The following is a 20,682-nucleotide window of genomic DNA, read 5'->3' on the forward strand; positions in this document are numbered from 1 at the left end:
GCCAGCCAGTAATGAATCTGAAGCACGCTGTGTAGTGAGGGTAAGGAGATTTTACAATCCGCGCGTGCGCAGTGTGAGGGTAAGGAGATTTAACGAGACAAAAGACCGTCAGATCTCCTTATCCCTGAGAGCACGCGCGGTGTCCATCAGCCACCGCTCACTGTAATTTTAACTTACCCATGCCCTGGTACCTCGCTTGCGCGGAGGCGCCGTGCCGTGGTACTGCGCCCCAGATGTCACGTGGGGTAAGGGAATCTGAGGAGGTGAGGTTTTCTGACAGAACACCGGCTCTCAGGGGAATCTGGAGGCTACCTGACACCGCGGATCTGATAATGATGACCTGTCCTTGTAAAACGTAGAGAGACACCCAAAAATGGGGCAGATTGGATGCAGAAAATCCATTGCATGCACCTGAATGGAGATTTTGCAGCCTGTGCACGGATTTCTGCAAACGCCCTTCGGATGAACAGGACAACTGCAGACATTTCTGCTGCACCAAATCTGACGTGTCTGAACATAACCTTGTATCAGCCCGTGTGTTTCATTTGTAAAAGTTGTGCATTTCAATAAAGCAATGGGGGAAAAAAAAACATGAAAAAAAAAGAAAAGAAAAAAAAAGGCAGGGCTGACGGGGAGGGAGCTCGGAGGCTGCACACAGTCGCACACACATCTGCCTTGGGACTGCAGTGTGATGTATTCATCCTCCAGCTGATCGGCGCTCGCACTGCGTGCCCACTGACAGCTGCCATCTCCCCGGGGGGCGCTTTCTTCTCATTCCCTCTCGGGCTTGTCTTCTGCATTGCCCGCTCTTCCAACAAGAAGATGAACCCCCAGTGTGCCCGCTGTGGCAGAGTCGTGTATCCCACGGAAAAAGTCAACTGCTTGGACAAGGTAATCTCCCCTTTCTTACTCCGGAGGTTTGAGCGTCTTGTTCAGACGACGCGGAGAGACGGGACAAGACGACGTCCACTTTGCTGCCCTGTGTAACTAGTTGCGGGTGCGGGGTGCGGGGTGCGGGGTGCAGAGCTGGACCGACGCAGCAGGGCAGGATTTGGCAAGATTTAACTCTTTGCGGCCGTGTTGCTGCTTGTCCTATGTAAAAAAAGCAACGATAAACCGATGCATGCCTGGTGCCAAATGACAAGCTCAGCTCTGCTGCGTCTTTTATTAAAGTTGCAAGCGATGGGCACAGCGTGTTTTCACTGAAAGGGTTAAGGACGATGCCAGAGGAGAGAATACCTGAGCACTTGAGGAGTGACTGCTGCTGGAATGCTTGCAATTTCTTCACACCGTAGGGAGGCGACGGACGCGTACTGGACGGCGGAAGGGGAGCAACTACTGTCGCGCTGCCGTTTGGTGCGGATCCGTCATGGATCTGCACAGGCGGATCCGTTCAGATAATACGACCGCATGCATCCGTTCAGAACGGATCCGTTTGGCTCAGTTTCGTCAGACGGACACCAAAGCGGAATGGAGACGAAACTGAGGCGTTCTGAGCGGATCCTTATCCATTCAGAATGCATTAGGGCAAAACTGATCCGTTTTTTGGACCGCTTGTGAGAGCCCTGAACGGATCTCAGAAACGGAAAGCCAAAACGCCAGTGTGATGTCCAATGTTTATCAGGGCACTGGAAACGAGAGAATGTGCCCCCCCCCCCCCACGATGTCCACTGCTGTGTGTGCACAGTTGTGTAAATGGCTTCTAATCTCTTGTGCAATGTCACCTATGGCTGGGGAAGAGGTGGAGGGGGGGGAAGCTTTTCATCCGAGTGACTGAAAGCAATGCAGAAATGACTTGTCTAGGAAATAAGTGCAATCATCACATATTGACGGCGGACGGCAGGGGTACTGCTGAGCCGTGGAGACGTCAGCTAGAAGGACCTCACACCGGCAGCGATCAGAACGTCGGCTATGAATGGTGGCAAAGTGATAATGAAGCAGCATGCATCGTGCTGAGACGAGAACGGCCTTGATGATGATGAGAGTGCTGCTTCCTCCACTGGGCGGCTCAGTTTCTGTAAGTTTGCTGCCTTCTTATCGGGCTGGCTAATAAAAGAACAACAAATGCGACAAAACTTGCACAAATGAGGGCACCCCCCCCCATTAAAGTGTATCAGTGCCGGATCTGGCATTAAGTGTTCGCAGCAAAACGGACCTGGTTTTGCGGTCTGCGCATGCGCAGACATTTTTATAATGTGAAAATAATAAATACCGGATCCGTTTTTTCCGGAAAGACGGATCCGGTATTGCAATGCATTTGTGAGACGGATCCGCATCTAGATCTGTCTCACAAATGCATTTGTTTGCGTCCGGAATTTCCGGATCCGGCAGGCAGTTCCGGCAAAGGAAAGCACCCTAAGACAACTGCTCGGCAGGGGTGTTGGGAGTTGGACCCCCACCGATCTAATATTGATGATCGGTAGTCTGTGATAAACCATCAATAGAAAAATCCTGGAAAGCCCTTTAGAAAATGAAGCACTATGCCTGTTGAATACGTGATCAGCGGTGAGATCATAATGGAAGTTATCGTTTACTTGATGAAAAAAAGACACATGTCCAAAATGGTCTGAAGGATAAAAACAAAACCTTCTAGCCATGGCCAACTACAGACAATTTTGCCCCATAGGGGTCGGGGGAAAATAGTTGCCTTCCTGACCCCACATGGCTGTCGAATAATTTCCCTGGATCAATTAAACCTCATCCATGGAATTCTGACATAGTATCGGCTATTACTACCTACTGGGGTCGGACATTACTACCTACTGGGGTCGGACATTCTAAAGCTTAACTGCTCTGACTGTAAAGAACCCTTTCCTATACTGATATTGGTTTTCCTAAACCTGTAAAGAAGGTCCTTTGTACAGTTCTTGGAGTGAATCAGGTGCCAGTTCTTTTTACTGAACTTGTGTGTGTGTGTGTGTATATATATATATATTTGTATGTTAATAATTCCACCTCTAAGGCATCTTAGTGCAATTTTTCCAGCATCCCATTGTCCGATTGAGTGTGAAGCCCAAAACTAAACCCCATATTCAGAATGAGGTGACTAGGGGTTTATAGAGGAGAACATTTATTTTTATTTTTTATAGCTCTCTTTATATACGCACTAGGGGTCATCCCATAAAAAATAGTCTGCATTTTGCAAACCTGCACCTGGTTCTGAATACTTTTGTAATGGCATGTAATTAAACATTTTGTATAGCCTCTGAGCTATTCACTGAAATCTATCTGTAGAGCGCCACCTGCTGTTTTCTCTTTTTCTAAATTCTCTGTCCAGCTCACTGAGGTTGACATCAATGCTCGGTTCCATCCTTCAATTGCCATCAGCTGCAGCAGAAAGGACACCCCCCCCCCGAGCTGCAGCAGAAAGGACACACCCCTGAGCTGCAGCAGAAAGGACACCCCCCCCCGAGCTGCAGCAGAAAGGACACCCCCCGAGCTGCAGCAGAAAGGACGCCCCCCCCCCGAGCTGCAGCAGAAAGGACACACCCCCGAGCTGCAGCAGAAAGGGCACACCCTGAGCTGCAGCAGAAAGGACACCCCCCCCCCCCCCCCCCCCCGAGCTCCCGGCTTGAAATAAATCTAGCACAGCTATTGGAGCAATGAATGGGAAGATCTCTGGATCCATGTGAGGTACAGGGCTGGGGAGACTGTCATGCACTAGATTATGTAGGTCTTTCTTTTTCACATTATTCATGGCATAACCCCTTTAAATGTGTCATCAGAAAATAACCTATATTTTAAATCCAGTTTTTGTATCAATCTATTCCTAAAGATTTTTCCATGTCACTATATATGTAAAAAAATAAAATAAAATTATCCTAAAACCCTGCAGTTTTTCCTCTGCCTACTAGGCCTAAAAATAGGCGCCACTTCTTGGTCTTGGCACGGATCACTTTTCATCAGTCATCTCATTGTCATCACAGATGGAATTACAATGACAGATATCACCTATAGATATATAGCTAGATAACACAGGATCCACAATTCACTATACTGATGTTCACAGCTTATCTCCTCCTCCTCCCTGTACAGTACAATGAGGTCCACCCCTGTCCATTGTGTCTGTGGTCAATGGAGGCTGCTGTAAGGCAGGTCAGGAAAGATGGCCGCCCCTATAATCATGGTCAGGAATCGGAATAAAGAAATCTACAATCAGAAAATAGAAACAGATTAGAAAAATGGGATGTGTGTAGCTATCTGGTTTTAACTGGCAGAAAAATAAAATAGGTGACACACTCCCTTTAAATCTTGCCTGCTTTTGCAGCTGCCGCTTGACATTGAGTGGTGCTGCTTAGTGTACCGTTAATTGTTCGCTCAAGTGATGTGTTATTTCTAGTTACTGTAGATATACAGCCACTCTAATACCTTTTCTTAGGTGTACTTTATATGTAGTGTCTATGTATACAGTATGATAGAATACGTCATGATGGTCGTGTCTAGTTCATGTTGGAGGTTGTAGTGGTTTATATCTGCACTGAAAGTAGTAGTAATAGTATGACGGTCATGCCCAGTATAGTGTCCTGTGTATAAGTTAGCTAGAAGTGCATTGCACAACCACAAAAAGTCCTAGGGAATATTTTTAAGTGCTGGAAAGCCGCCTGAGAGGATGAATATTGAGTGCTGTAGGGAAGCCAGGTGACTCTTCTAATTCATGGCGGCACTTGTGTTTACTCAGCAAGTTTATGCTAAGTGAACGAAAGAATCCAGCCGATGCTTCAAAATGCCCTTAGCTTCCAAAAATCTAGACATATGGGTCTAAAAAAGTATTTGCCCCCTTACATATATCCTCAGTGAATCCAGCTGATGCTTCAAAATGCCCCTTAGATTCGCAAAATACAGACATAAGGATATGAAAAACATTATTTTCCCCCAATTATTGCCTATTTATCACAGTTCACAAAATATAACATTAGATAACAGGAACTGGAGTCATTTACGTTGCACTGTTTTCGAATTATTACTGAAGGATCTGAAATGCGTTGTTCCTGCACGAATACCTGTCGATGTGTCTGGATATGGGCAATTTAAAATAATAAAGTCTAGAATGGCAGGCGGGGACGGGGATAAGCCCACCTAGCATCACAGGTGACGCTAGGGAGGCTCGCCCCCCATCCACGCCTGCCATTGGCCGCTCCCCCCCCGACATCGAATATTTTCATCAAGTAGCAGCGGCAGTGCGGGGACCGGAAGCGGAGCGGGTAAGTATATTCAGTGTGAAGGGCCCGGCATATGGAGGACTTTTTGTAGTCTTGGATAACCCCTTTAAGCTAAAATAAATAAATCATTTTTTCAATTAGTCTTTTTATTAAAAATATGGTGTCCTTTTTTCTGTACAGAGCCGACATGCTCCAGTAGCACCCTTTGGATTTTCAGTCTTTTCTGTCAGACCAGGAGAACACCGGCTTCTTATCTCTGCTCTCTGACCTTACTAAAAGTGTTTATGGCCTCTCAGTGGTTTAGAGATAGGGGTTATTAGGTGACTGGCACAAGGTGAAAGTACCACAAAGCTAGAAAAACAGTTTAGACAGAATGGAGACCACATGGTGACAAGTCACCTTCCTCAAACCACTTTTTCCATCTTTTCTTCTTATGGCAACTAGTGTTTGAAAAAGGTCCATGTAGGACCGAAACGTCACATATACACGAATAGGTTGCCTTGCATCTGAAAACCAAATAAAGATCATCATGGTACTTCACGTAACTCCTAAGTTTATTTTATCTTTGCTCATGTAAACCAAGCCAGTGACTGTCGGCGGTGATGAAGTGTGTGATGCCGGATGATATATTCGATGCTCTTTACACTGATTAGTGTCATAGCCAAATAATTGGTTTTTTTTGTGTTAGAATTTGGCTTCCTAAATTCGTTCCCCTTTGTAACAGGCCATGACCCTTTTTTTTTTTGGGGGGGGGGGGGGGGGGGGGGGGGGGGGGGGGTGGTATGTACGCCAGAGTGCTATAATTGATTTATTAAATCTACTCCACTGATTTTTCATGTAGTATGACCACTTTCAGTCGCCACCTGCGTATGTAGCATCTGATGGCGGTAACGAGGTGTTGTCAATATGATCTCTTATTTTCAGGCATGTCCGCCAATTTGAAAAACCGCTATAACACTCTTCGTAGCATTTTAGGCAGCCGTCACCACTTTGCATAACCAGTTGTAAGGGTGATTCACATCAGCGCGTTTTGGTTTCCGTTTTGAAACCTAATAACGGAAAGAAACGGAACGGATCCGTCTATGGTTTTAATGCATATTTGAAACAGATCCGTTATAAAAAGGGAACACATGGCTTCCGTTATTTTCCGTTTTTACAACGAATCCGTTGCATAACGATAACCAAAACGCAAATGTGAACCCGGCTTGACCCCAATCTCGGAGCCCTCAGAAACAATTCATCCTAGCATAGTCATAGCATGGGCTAATTACAAGTTCCTGCCACATCAGCATCAATAGACAGAATTCATATGACCTGTTATTTGGGCAGTATATGGCAGTTTTTTTTGGCTCCTGGTGGTGGCGGCATTATTTGTACACTGCATTGTCATGGAGCTCTATATTAGCAAAAAGAAGTTTACTACTACTAGTTATTTGGGTAGTATTATAAGTTTATGCAACCTGTTAGTTGACATGGTTTGTACCAAGTTTTTGTGCATGTGGGTGCATGTTAGCCTTACCTTTACCCACTAAGCCCCTCCCCTCCATCACTAAGCCACGCCATTGTAGTAAAGTGTTTAATAAATTTGGTGCAAGTCAAATGTGCCAGAATTATAGTTCAATAGTGCATCTGTCCCACTGTTATTTAGTCAGTACGTAGCGGTTTTATATGAGCAGTGTGTAGTAGTACTATTCAGAAACTGCTAGCTTTGCTCTCTGTACATGTTTACAGCATTAAGATTGTTTGACTATATGCAGTCTTTTATTGTAATTGTTGTGTAATTTCCATGTCGTATCTGTAGCTTGATTTTTATTTTTTTATTTTTTTGGACCTTTTGACACTTTTATTTTTAATAAAAGAGGAGGGGGACGCTGAACAGTGTTTGGCCCAGAGAGCTTCCACTCCTTCAGTGCTGCACTCCTAGTTAAGACTTAGTAATGATGAATTGCTTTTATCTATAATTAAATTTAGCCTCATATTTGCCAAAAATTATTTTTCTTTCCAGATGATTACAGCAAACTACCTAAAAATAAATCCTCTACAGGAAATCAGTGGCATCCCCCCCCCCCCCCCCCCCCGTGATAAAATAAATAGAACAAATATTCAGCCCCCCCCTCTTGTGACCATTCTCAAACTCCTCCACCTAACCCATCCCTGCCTGGTGCAGTGAAATATGCAGCCTCTGTCAGCACTTTCAGATAGGAAGGAGATGTCTCAGAGAAGTTAAAACAGATGGATATCGATCTATGAATAGATACACTACGTGGAGAAAATTATTGGGGCCTACAGGACATCCCATTGTAAAGCCTTAGGCATTCATATGGACTTGGTCCCCCTTCTGCTGTTTTGAGAAGGCTTTCTACAAGATTTTGGATTGTGTCTGTAGGAACTTTTGCTTGTTCATCTAGAAGAGCATTTGTGAGGTCAGACACTGATGTTGGGTGAGAACTAGGCCTGGCTCACAATCTCCATTGTAGTTCATCCGAAAGGTGTTGGATGAGGTTGAGGACAGTGCTCTGTGTGGGCCATTTCTTCCAAGCCAAACTCACCCGACCATTCCCTTATGGGCCTTGCTTTGTGCACTGGGGCACTGTCATGCTGGAAAAGTAAAGGGTCTTCCCCAAACTGTTTCCACAAAGTTGGAAGCATACAATTGTTCAACTATGCTGAACCATAAAGATTCCCCTTCACTGGAACTAAAGGGCCCCTGAAAAACACACCATAACATTTGCCCTCCTCCACCACACTTTACAGCTGGCACAATGCAGTCAGATAGGTAACATTCTCCTGCCTTTTGCCAAACCCAGACCATCAGACCACCAGAAGTGTGATTGGTCACTCCACAGGACACGTTTCCACTGCTCCAGAGTCCAGTGGCGGCGTACTTTACACCACTCCATCAGACTGAGCATTGTGCTTGTGCAACGGGCAGCCTCCCCCCAGGGCCCTCTATGTCGCGTCCTAGTGTAGGAAATGCAGAGTGGTATGTTGTGGCCTAAAATGTCTCTTTATGTTTGTCACGGTGCTCCTACATGGATACGGCTGGACCCCAGGCTATGGCTCCGAAGCAATAAATAGGGTGAATAATTGAAGGATTTGAAGAAATAACTTGATTCCAGACCTTGAGATGAAGTTCAATGGCGGCTTTACTTGAATAAACGTTTCTCCAAACAGTTTTCAGGCTTTGTCTTGGTTTCAGCAGGCTTTAGCATGAAACTGGCAGGCAAACTCAACTCTGCTATATCTCTGTTTCTCTCTGACTGCTGTACTGATAGGCTGGCTGTATAACTCATCTTCTTTATGCTGCACTTCTTCTTTGTAGTCTGACTCTAGATTATGCCAGGAAACTTTCCTCCTGGCTCCTGAAGTTCTAAGCTTTGGCCTCCATGGCCAGCACAGTTCAGGGTGCTCTGGCTGGCGTGGGCACGTCCAGCAGAGAAGTGCCCTTGCACACCCTTCCCCTGTCTAGGGAAGACCTAAACTGGACCTAACTGGTCCCACCCTTCCTGCAGGAAGTAGGACTAGCCCACTTCTCTCTAGAGGGGGGGTTAGAATGGAATGGTAAGTTTCATTCTATCTAAGATAGCTCTGCTGTGTTTGCTGCCACCTGCTGGTGAACCAGGCACATTACATGAACAAAACAGTTGCAAAAAGATTAGGAATGCACAGGGTATAGGACCAATATACATAAGATGACATTATATTAGCCAATTAGAGATAGTAGCAGGGTGCAGTAGTGGTAACACCACTCTAGGGTGTTACACTTGGTGATGTAAAGTTTGCATGCAGCTGCTCGGCCATGAAAACCCATGCCATGTTAGTACCAGAGGAGATTTAGACTTTGCAGAGCATTGGTGACTTTTACGCACTATGCGCCTCAGCACTCAGCGACCCCGCTCTGTAACTTTACGTGGTCTACACTTTGTGGCTGAGTTGCTGTGGTTCCTGAACGCTTCCACTTTGCAATCATACAACTCACAGGTGATGGTGGATTATCCAGGAGAGAAGACATTTCAAGAAGTATCTTGTGGCAGTGGTGACATCCTATTACAGGAATTCAGACAGATCTTTAGAGTGACCCATTCTTTCACAAATGTCTGTTAAGGCAGACTGCATAGGGGATGGATTTTATACACCTGTGGCAATAGCGCTGAATGAAATACCTGAGTTCAATGTGTCCCAATGCTTTTCTTCCCTATTAGTGTATATGTGATATTGATCAGATAAATGTTAAAACAGCCTTAGGATCCTTTCACAGATATTCCACCTGGTAACAAGGACCAATTGATAACAGCATGTTGTTTGCTGCGCATTACCTGCCTTTACATGTGGCAATTATCTTCGGTATGGGGACATTTTTCATTTGCTACCAGCATATCCCCTATTTAAAAAATGATGATTTTTAATGTAACATAAAAGGTGGGATTACCTGGCAAACCAGTGTTTGCTTGTTTGCCAAGCGATCTGGTACAAGTTTAAACGAAGCAATGATCAGAGACAAAAGTTGTTTTTTCCCAATCATAGGCTCTTTTAGGGCACGACCACACAGCATGGTCGTGTCGCGGTCTGCATTGCTAATGGCCATGGGGTATTGAAGGTGCTGCATGGCTATTAATAGAGATGAGTGAATCGAATCCCACGAAATTGAATTCGATTTGAATTTCAGGATAAATTCGATTCGCCTCGAAACCAAATTTCCTCGTGCTTCGTGTCAGCCAATCGATTTAACCTGAAATAGTGTAAAAAACTAAAAAATTCACTTACCTCCTTAATTTGCTCTCGACGGACCGCCAGCCTCCATCTTGATTTTAGATCTCGGCCGAAATCCCATGCGTGGTGATGTATGACGTCCCAGCGTGATAACGTAATCTTGCGCTGCGCAAGATTTTGCTCCAGGTTCTCAAGCAAGATGGCGGCCGGCCCGTCATGAGCAAATGCGGAAATTAGATACCAAACTTAGCATTGCTTCCTTGGACTGGTGGGTAAGGCCATGTGATAGGACACACATCATGGGGTACAGTACTCTGGGAAGGCACAGTTTAGCATCTATGGCATACAAACCTTCCTGATTCTTCTCGGCCTTTCTTCTTACCCACTCTTCCTCTTCTGATTTAGGAACTTGTTTCTGCAACTTCTGGAGGAGGGTTAGATCCAGCTCCCCTTTTTTTGGAACTGTGTCCACAGTATGTGGCATTACAGGAGGAGGTAACAGAGCAGCCTGCTTGGCTGCAGCATCTGCCCTATGGTTCCCTTCAGCCTCCTTTGTTTGCTCTTTGGTGTAGGCCTGTACCTTGACAATGGCCACCATCTTAGGCAATTCTAATGCTCTAAATAACTGAGCTACAGATTCTGCATTTTTGATAGGGTTACCCGAGGATCCCACAAAGTCCCTGCTTCTCCAAATGGGACCATAGTCATGTGCTATGCCAAAAGCATATTGTCAGTCAGTGTAAATTTTTACAGTCTGATGACCCTCAGCCACTATACATGCCTCAGTGAGTGCCTTCAACTCCGCTATGCTTCCTGTCCTGACCTCAGACCATCTATCATATTGCACGTACTTCACCAGACCTGATCTTGGCTTGATTCTGACTACTATTCTGCCTGATCCCTCTGTGCCTTGCACTGGTGTCTCTGACCCCCTTGGGTAAGCTGCCAACCGTACAGAGACTAATTCAGGATGTAGCAGCCTGTGGCATCCTTTCAGCGAAGTCAAGATCCCTTTATATTTAGATTTAAGGGTGTAAATAAGGAAACTACCAGGATAATAACCTTAGAATTAGCCCAAAGTCAAATTTATTACTTGACGGTAGTAACATCAATGATTTTTGTATATGGGGAAAATGATCACTACTGCGATCAATAGTTCCCATACAGATTAGTTGTTTCTACTGAGTAGAAACAATGATTTTGGGTGCCACACCAACAATCATTCCCTCCAGTGAAAAATCATTTGCTGGTTCACTGGGTGATCAACAACACATTTACACAGGGCAGTTACCAGGAAAGAGGTTTTGAATCACATGGCCCGTCACGTGCCTAGAGTGGGTGGGATTATCGGCGGTCCAGATATGGTAAATAGGGCTACCTGGACACCGACCAGTTTGCTGCCACACGCACCATGATGGAGGCCCCACCGCATTTTTAGCAGTATCTTTCGCTACATGCTTACCGGTAGTAAGGGCTTGTTGTATGGACTCTAGGGGAAGAGACCCAGCATTGGACACCCCTCCCCACCCTTACATTCTTCCAGTCACCACTAGACTACAGAACGACCCTTGGTAAGACTGTTGCTTTTTATTCTGAGCACGTCGTGCATCACTTTTTTATTCTATTTGATACCTTATTATGGGCTATTATTTTACATGAAGTATCTATTGTATTAAGAAGGTCACCCTTTTATTATTTTGGTTTGTCTAAAGCTCCCCAAGGTTTTATATATGCATATTGCATTCCTTATCCATCAGCTATAATGAGCTTGTTTTTAAGTAGTCCTTGAAATGGTGTTGTGTAAACTTTTTGATAACCAGCTGAATTGGAAAACTCTCTGTGCAGCGTCCATTCGGCATGGGTTTGTAACCTGATTATGTGAACTAGAAATCTTTGTATCCTAAGGGAGAGGAATCTTCACAGCGCGATTACAATCATTCCCCTTTTATGTATTAATGGATAGAAGTAATTCCTGGCGAGAAGTAATTACTCCTGTGGAATATAATCCCATTCTGATGGAAACAAACCTATCAATTAAGTCCGCCACTATTATAACTAATAGTTTCCCACTCATTATGCTCAATTATTTGTCACGTCCGATGTGACTTGAATGTTACCTTTAGAATGAGTAAAGCGTGTAATTTAATTGCTTTGTACAACTTCAGCATTCATTAAGAGAATTTGCATATGTAAGTAGACCTTGAAATTTGTTCGGTCTGGGGATTTTGTTCCTTGTATGTTTGAAGTTAAGCTTTCGGGGATAGTGGGTAATGAAATATTTACTAAATGCTAAAGTAACTGCGGAAATTGGTAAAATATATCGTTGAGCTGAGGACCGCACACTACACAGTGATATGAAGTAAGAGACGTAGCAATACACAGTCAGCTCGTTACTAGGGGATATATAGAAAGGCAAGATCTGGTCATGAAAGGGGTTGTCTCAATAAAATAATCTATTATACCCTTTTTATGCGCCCTATTTTAGGGTATATGTAGGTCATTGAGGGGGCCTCCTGTGTCTAATAAAACACTTGTGCATATAATATTAGTTTAAAGACTATGTAGACTTTTGTACGCATTTTGAGTTAAAAAAAACTTTTTTTTTAGTTGGTCTTTGTTAAAATGTTGATCCAATTTCTCTGTACAGCCTTGAGAGTCTGTTGTAGCAGGCTCTGTATTTTTACTGTGTTCAGTCAGGCGGTTCCTCATTTCTTATCTCTGAGCTAATAAACTATAATCATTATAGCTCAATTCTTTAACTGTTAAAAATGTGGCTTAAATAAGCGTTTTTTTTTAAGCTATTAGTAATTTACAGATAAGGGTTATTAAATGACCGGCACAAAGTGAAAGTACGATTCACACAGCTAGACAGTTAACCCTTTGTGACAGAACATCTGAATCTTTTTTAATAAAGACAAGTTAAAAAAATTATTTTTAGCCCCAAATAAGTAAAATGCAGTTATAAAAAAATTGCCCCCAAAGGTGTACGTAGCCTTTAACCATCCCCCATCTTGTCCAAACAATATCAGCTAATGGTTTTGCTTAGGTAGGGTACTGACTCTCCTTAAAGAGATCATCTTTGGATGAAGACTTATTGGCTATGCTCCATGGGAAAACAATATGCAAAGAGGTATCTCCCAAGGAAAGAGAACCATCTTGTTAGCGCCACCTTGTGGAAGTGGCTCCCAATGACTCAAAATCCAACTTTTTATCAAGCCTTGGGACATGACAAGGGAAAATTGCCAAGCCAAATATCCATTATTTAAAGGGCATATGTCAGAAGGACCCGACCAACCATATTAAACCATGCATAATGCCTAGTAGGGCTGAGCCTGCTGATGAAAACCATACTCCCCCCCCCCCCCCCGATCCCCTTGCTGTGTTTAGGAGAGAGAAGTAATTTTTAAAATATGCAAATTAAGGATTAAGTACTACTTGGTGAACCTTAGCTCCTCCTCGTTGCTTTCCTGGACACTCCCCCTTTTACTTTATGGACAGTGAGAGGCATACAGGTAGAAGAGGTAGTGTCCAGGGAAGCAGAGAGGAGGAGCTATGGTGGATAGGAATAGATAGGAACCGCCCTCAGTACACTTGCGCTCTAATTTGCATATTTTTTGGAAACATTTATGCAGTGTGCTGGCAGCCCACTGCAAAAAGAGTTGATGTAATTGGCTTGTGTATTCCCTTCCCAAGGGAGAGAAACAGTTCGAAGTTCTCTGGGAATGATTTAGCAGGACTGGTTGCCACCACTTGCAGAGCTGCCTGATGATGGTGTGATTGTGTCTACAATATTTCATCATGGCTGAACAGCCTGACAGGAATGCTTACCAATGTGTGGTATATGCAAGTGCAGGAGCGTGGTATGCAGTGAGGCCATGCCCCCTCACCCCTTAGGAAGCACTGCACGTGGAGACAAACAGTCCTGCTCATATGATAATACAGGTTGCTTTCGGCCATTTTAAATCATTCCCGGAGTACACCTTTTAACTAGCCAGCTCTCATGCTCGGTTGCTATGTAAGTTGCTAGGTGTGAGCTGGCTCCACCCTAGTCTGGCAGAAGCTGTTGTGTAGTTAGTGAGTGAGCAGTGTGTGATGCTGGAGTCTGGAGTTGGGGAGTCTACTAGAGAGGGATCAACAGAAAACAAAAAATAAAGAGAGATATAGCAGCTTGTGAGCTAAAAACAGCCTCTGAGAGAGAAACAGAACTTAAAGGGGTTATTCAACCCAAAAGCCCGGGCCCCTCAGACAGATTGTACTAAACTCAGTCCCCTGGCCCCGCGTCTCTTGTGATGCCCGCACGACCGGCGCTGCATCTCCCAATTGTGTGGATCAAAACATTAAGCGATGGGAAGCCTCCCGAGCATCGCGGGTGACACTAGTGAGGCTCGTTCACGTCGCAGCCTGCCATTGGCTGCCTCCTCCATCGCTGGATGTTTTGATCCGTGTGATGGGGAGATGCAGCGGTGGCTGTGCGGGGCATCAGAAGCGACACTGGTACCGGGGAGCGAGGTAAGTACCATCTGTGTGAGGAGCCTGGGCATTGGGGGGGGGGGCATTTTTGAGGTTGGATAACCCTTTTAAGAGATGATAGGGCGGACATTACAAAGGGAGGGTGCTGGAAAATGCAAGCTAGTGAAAAGGTTACATATATATATGATTATTTTGGACTTCACTGCTCTGAGGTTGGGGTGACAAGCTTTAGGCTTCTGGCTACACTTAAGAGACAGAATGGCCAACTGTTACAAAATTGCCCCCGCAGAGGGTTCTGCAGAAATACTGATGAACTAGAACATTGTAGTGCCACATTTGTGGAGAAACAGAATTATTGAGATAGAGAAATTGCACACCTTTGGCCGGATGAGAGGCTGCATTGTTTATCTGTAAAGAGAGTCGGAGGAGACTAGTAAACTGTCTACCCTTTTACACATGGGGGTCATTTACTATGCTGAAATACGCCTAAATTTGGCGTATTTCTGGCGCAGATAGCAGCGCAATGGTTTGTTGCGCCGCTATCTGCTACTTTGCCCTACTCATGCCAGGTCTAAAATTGTGGGCATGGCGTGAGTGGGGAAAGGGACCGGCCAGCAGGTCTGTCTCCTTCACCATTTTCTACGCCTGGTTTAGGTCGTATATTTAGAACCGGTGCCTCTTCATAACTTCCACTGCCATAATAATAAATGTGCCCCATAGCCTTTGAGGAAATTGCCTAAAACACCTGTGAAGACTGTGCTAATGTTTAGAAGTGCCTGTGTCAACCACCATATTGCCTCAGTAAAGTACAGTGAATTGTTTGCACCAAGATCTGCCATTCTACCTCATTGTATTGTGCGACCGCTCACTATTCGAGTTCCCTGTCTTGCACCTCTGAACTTATCCATACCAAGAGTACCTACCTAACACCAGGCAGGAGCCCCAAAGCCAGGGAATGCCCCAAAGGAAAGAAAAGATGGGCCCTTCCCATTACTGCATGACCCCCAGGGAGTGCTGGTGTGGGGAGCTCCACCGTGAGTACAACTACCTCCATCATTGCTACCATTGCTCCCATCCTCTATCCTACACCCTTCCTGGGTATGCTGCATTTATTTCTCCTAAGCAAAGCAATGGATCAGGGGGGAAAAGGTATGGTTTTAATCAGCAGCGTCTGCCCTACCAGGAGGTATGGAAGGTTTAATAGGTTGATCCTGCTGATAGATGCCTTTTAACTCAGACAACCTCTTTTACACCTAGACCTATAAAGAACCAAATTTAGATCAGCAAAGAGTTGACTACTGGTAGGACATTCTAGGATTGTATTGACTGAGAAGTTGCTCGTCTCTGTATAATGGTATATGAAGCGCCGCGCAGACGTGTGTTTTCTACTGTAACAATATTTGCTCTCCGGTTTGATCCCAAGTAAATTGCATTCTCCTCAAACACCAGCTCCTGAGAGAACCTCTCTGTGAATGACAGCTCTGGGCACATTTATTCCAGAAGGTGCGAATATTTCATATGTATTGTGCAAATGATGCCCGAACATCAGAAGGTTTCTCACACCTGGTGATATCTTAAAGGGTTGGTTAAGTCGCCAGCTCATAATTGCTGTTTCTTTCCTGCTCTTGTCTTGTGTGTTAAACAATTAGTCTCCAGTCTCTTCTACTACAGCCATGGGTTGAATGGAGCAATTATCACAATAATAAAGCCATGAACATGACTTTAGATGGATGAAGTGATTACGATCATTGCTTAATGATTATATTACATGACCATGTGTTTGCTTTGTCTTTATAGTACTGGCACAAGGGATGTTTCCAATGTGAGGTCTGCAAAATGACTTTGAACATGAATACCTACAAGGGATACGACAAGAAGCCCTACTGCAATGCGTAAGTACCATGACTTATTGACATATGATATAACATATGGTGTTGGCAGAATGCTACAGGTTGGTTGTCTTGTGCAAAACTGATATCTGACCATGTCAATGGCACTATTGTTGGGGGCTCAACATTCAACAACGTCCCTCAGGTAACCACTGATGACAAAAGTAAGTGAGACAAGTTACCATCGTGCCCAAGGCAAGGGCTTTAGTATGTGCTCTTCTGATGCTTGTCTCCAAAGTCCTACATGATAGATGTTAGATGGTCAGTCTTTGATTTATTTTCCTCCTGTGATCCTCCTTCCTCACCAATCCCTATTTTTTTCATTATAATTCCTACTTTCCATTTACCTTCACCCTCCACAATTGTCTAGTTCTCAATGCAAGGAGAGCTGGACACCCAACCATGTATTTGTAGTAGAGTCTACTCGTGCCTTCAGATTCTCTGCTGGCTCCATCCCTCACCTTTCATATATGTTTGTCCACCAACAGGACTAGGACAAGTGCTAAGTAGAATGGACAGCCACCTATGGTGCCACGGGGAACATTGCATTTTTGGGCATAGATAAAACATGTATGGTCAACAGAGCCCAATGTAGTACTGGATTCATTCAACAGAGCCCAATATAGTACTGGATTCATGTATGGTCAACAGAGCCCAATGTAATACTGGATTCATTAAAAAATTGAGCTCAACAATTGTAGAACCAAGAGCTTTTATGCTTAACATTAAGGACCTAGGCACCTCCTGAGACTCCCGCTTCATGGACAGTGGCTGGTCAACACCTCTGACAAAATATCAGGCTGCTATCAAATCCCAAAGTCTTCTAAAGTCCCTCAACAGCTTAGTGGACATAACAGTGCATAACAGTGCTGGCCAAGACTGAAATTCACAGAAGTTCAGGTTTGGGTTCGGTGTTGTGTAGATGTTATTATTTTCCCTTATAACCATGTTATAAGGGAAAATAATAGCATTCTTTAATACAGAATGCTTAGTAGGTGGTCAATTGAGGGTTAAAAAATAAAAAATAATTAACTCACCTTCTCCTCTTGATCGCGTAGCTGCCGGTCTCTTCTTACTTCTTTAATCATGAGCTGCCGGCTAAAGGACCTGTGGTGACGTCAGATCACATGGTCCAATCACATGGTCCATCACCCGAATATGTGTCTGCAATATGTGTCCATCACCCGAATATGTGGTCAAAAATGTTTACATTATCTGTAGGGATGAGCGAAACCTCTTCGGATGAAACATGCAAAGTTGATTCCCATGAAACTTTGTTTCAGCACTGTACGGAGTGAGCGCTCTGTACAGTATTAGAATGTATTGGCTCCGATGAGCTGAAGTTATTACTTCGCGAAGTCTCGTGAGACTTTGCCTAATAACTTTAAAAATTGATTTATACTGTAAAAAAACATTTCCTAAACTCGGGTTCGGTTCCAAGGTACCACTACCTAGCACTGTACAAAATTTCATGCGATTCGCTCATCCCTAATTATCTGCTATGGTGTCCACCTCAGTAGGTGGACGTGCACATTACTATACAGATTAAACACCAGGGAGCACCATTATAATGAAGTAAAGATAATATCTCACAACTGGAGCATTTTTGTAACAGAAAGTAAATTCTAACAGTAGCTAGTAGTTCAAGCTGAATTATATTAAAATAAAATTTAATTGTTGCACAGCCTATTTAATAGGGACTTTGCTATGGCAGGCCGGGGGGCCTTCAGAAGGCTCCTGGTTGGCCTAGCAACCAAACAGCTCCTAATATACAGTATATGTACAGTACAGACCAAAAGTTTGGACACACCTTCTCATTCAAAGAGTTTTCTTTATTTTCAGAACAATGAAAATTGTAGATTCCCACTGAAGGCATCAAAACTATGAATTAACACATGTGGAATTATATACATAACAAACAAGTGTGAAACAACTGAAAATATGTCATATTCTAGGTTCTTCAAAGTAGCCACCTTTTGCTTTAATTACTGCTTTGCACACTCTTGGCATTCTCTTGATGAGCTTCAAGAGGTAGTCCCCTGAAATGGTTTTCACTTTACAGGTGTGCCCTGTCAGGTTTAATAAGTGGGATTTCTTGGCTTATAAATGGGGTTGGGACCATCAGTTGCGTTGAGGAGAAGTCAGGTGGATACACAGCTGATAGTCCTACTGAATAGACTGTTAGAATTTGTATTATGGCAAGAAAAAAGCAGCTAAGTAAAGAAAAACGAGTGGCCATCAGTAAGAAATGAAGGTCAGTCAGTCAGCCGAAAAATTGGGAAAACTTTGAAAGTAAGGGCTATTTGACCATGAAGGAGAGTGATGGGTTGCTGCGCCAGATGACCTGGCCTCCACAGTCACCGGAACTGAACCCAATCGAGATAGTTTGGGGTGAGCTGGACCGCAGATTGAAGGCAAAAGGGCCAACAAGTGCTAAGCATCTCTGGGAGCTCCTTCAAGACTGTCGGAAGACCATTTCAGGGGACTACCTCTTGAAGCTCATCAAGAGAATGCCAAGAGTGTGCAAAGCAGTAATCAAAGCAAAAGGTGGCTACTTTGAAGAACCTAGAATATGACATATTTTCAGTTGTTTCACACTTGTTTGTTATGTATATAATTCCACATGTGTTAATTCATAGTTTTGATGCCTTCATAGTCATGAAAATAAAGAAAACTCTTTGAATGAGAAGGTGTGTCCAAACTTTTGGTCTGTACTGTATATTGACTCTGAGCTGGGAGGTCACTGCACTTAGTGGTGCAACATGTGGTGGCTTTGTGAATCCCATTTTACAAATTTTGTATTGGGGTCAAGGAACTGCAACACATATCTCAGATGAGAAACATTTTGCAAAACCTTCAGTGCAGTCCTGTCCATAGCAGATCTATAGCTTTTAGATCTATACTGCGCTCACCTTGTGGTGTGAATACAGCATCCTCCCTGTTATCTGTACTTTACCATTCCTATCGAGTCTGAAATCATTTTCTATTTTTACCCAATGACATCTTCACATTGCAGATTTGTCTGTGTCCCAACATCATAAGCCACGCAGGTGAATCCAACAAGATGGAGTGTTTCCTGGCAGCCATGTGCTACTGATATAAAATGTATCACGGTCTGTCTGGGGTCTGAGAACATCACTACATCTACTCCTCGTCTGGCACTTTAAAGGGCTATTATAATGCAGTTCCAGCAGATAAAGCGTTTGTCGATTAATGAAATGTTATTCAGTTTTTTCAGTATACTTGCCATATCAATTCCTTGCTTTTATTAAGATCTCTGCTTGCTGTCATTCAGTAGGAACCCTCATAGTTTACTTTCACTGGATAAAAATGTGACCAGGTCATGTGATGATGATTACAAAGGTGCAAGGTACAGCATACGGCACGGTCGTGTTATAGTCGCGGTGCAGCCACATTGTGGTCGGCTGTAGGGGCCACCGCAGGCTCTAATTAAGCCAAATAAGAGTGCACTGTTTAGATGGTCTGCATTGTTAATGGTCGCATGGCACCTTCAAGACCACGCGGCAGTTAACAATGCAGATGGACTGAACAGTGCTGTCTTCATTAGTTTAATTAGAGCCTGCTGCTGCCTGTATAGCCGTGCGGTACTCGAACGCAGCATGACCACATCGCAACAAAGACAGGGTCAGGCTGTGTGCTCATACCCTTAGACAGTAACTGAGTCTTGTAATGAGGGGAGTGTTGGGAGTGATCATTTTGGTGTAAATCATTGCTTATTATTAAGGTTCATATCTCATATGTCTTTGTCATGTGACGGACACCAATGGACCTTATTGACTATAATGGCGTCTGTCTGGTTTTTACTATGGTGTCAATCATTCAGCCAGACCAATAGCCTTACCCAATACTGGGCAATGAAACAGTGGACGTATTTAGAAGCCTTTTAGATTAGTCAAGTCATTACAGTAGCAGGACATGAGTGTACAGTGACCAGGTTTGGGGTGGCCCAAATGCTACGCTGGGTCCCCTGGACACCGTTGAGTTGTCACCACATAGGTTGCTACTCTTTGGAGGGGATGGTAAGGCGTTGTGCATCCCAATGGGAATGGGGTCTGCAGTAAACCAGTGTGCAAAACAATACAGGCAAGGCACTGAGCTAGCATCTCCAGTCTCCTCTCTGACATTGGTGCTGAGGAAAGGTCTGAGCTAGCTGTCCTACTAGTGCAGTCTGGCAGAGTATCTCCCACTAAACACTGGTCTGCAGACAACTAGCGGCACTAATTGCTCTCCTTATATAAAGTATCTAACTGAACTAGAACCTTCCATTGGGAAAAGTGGAGTGGAGAAGCAGAGGCTAAACAGAAACAATGTTGCAATTTCAGTCTGTCATAGACTTGTATACAGTTTCAATACAAGTCTATGGAATGACTGAGCAGTTCTTCCAGACATAAACAAGTCTTTAGATGTAAACAACAGCGCTAAACCAGACAGTC

General features: G+C 44.1%; 1 protein-coding gene across 2 annotated transcripts in view; it reads left to right on the top strand.

Annotated features, from left to right (window-relative positions):
- Positions 1–651: 651 nt before the first annotated feature.
- Positions 652–20,682, top strand: part of NEBL (nebulette) — a 277,903-nt gene continuing 257,872 nt past the window's right edge. For both annotated transcript variants that reach the window (XM_040434444.1, XM_040434445.1), the window contains exons 1-2: positions 652–891; positions 16,137–16,231. In XM_040434444.1, the coding sequence (XP_040290378.1) occupies positions 823–891; positions 16,137–16,231 (164 nt within the window). In that variant the 5' untranslated portion in view covers positions 652–822. The remainder of the gene's footprint in view (positions 892–16,136; positions 16,232–20,682) is intronic.

Source organism: Bufo bufo, chromosome 5, assembly GCF_905171765.1.
Source record: "Bufo bufo chromosome 5, aBufBuf1.1, whole genome shotgun sequence".
In the NCBI taxonomy this organism is placed as follows: domain Eukaryota; kingdom Metazoa; phylum Chordata; class Amphibia; order Anura; family Bufonidae; genus Bufo; species Bufo bufo.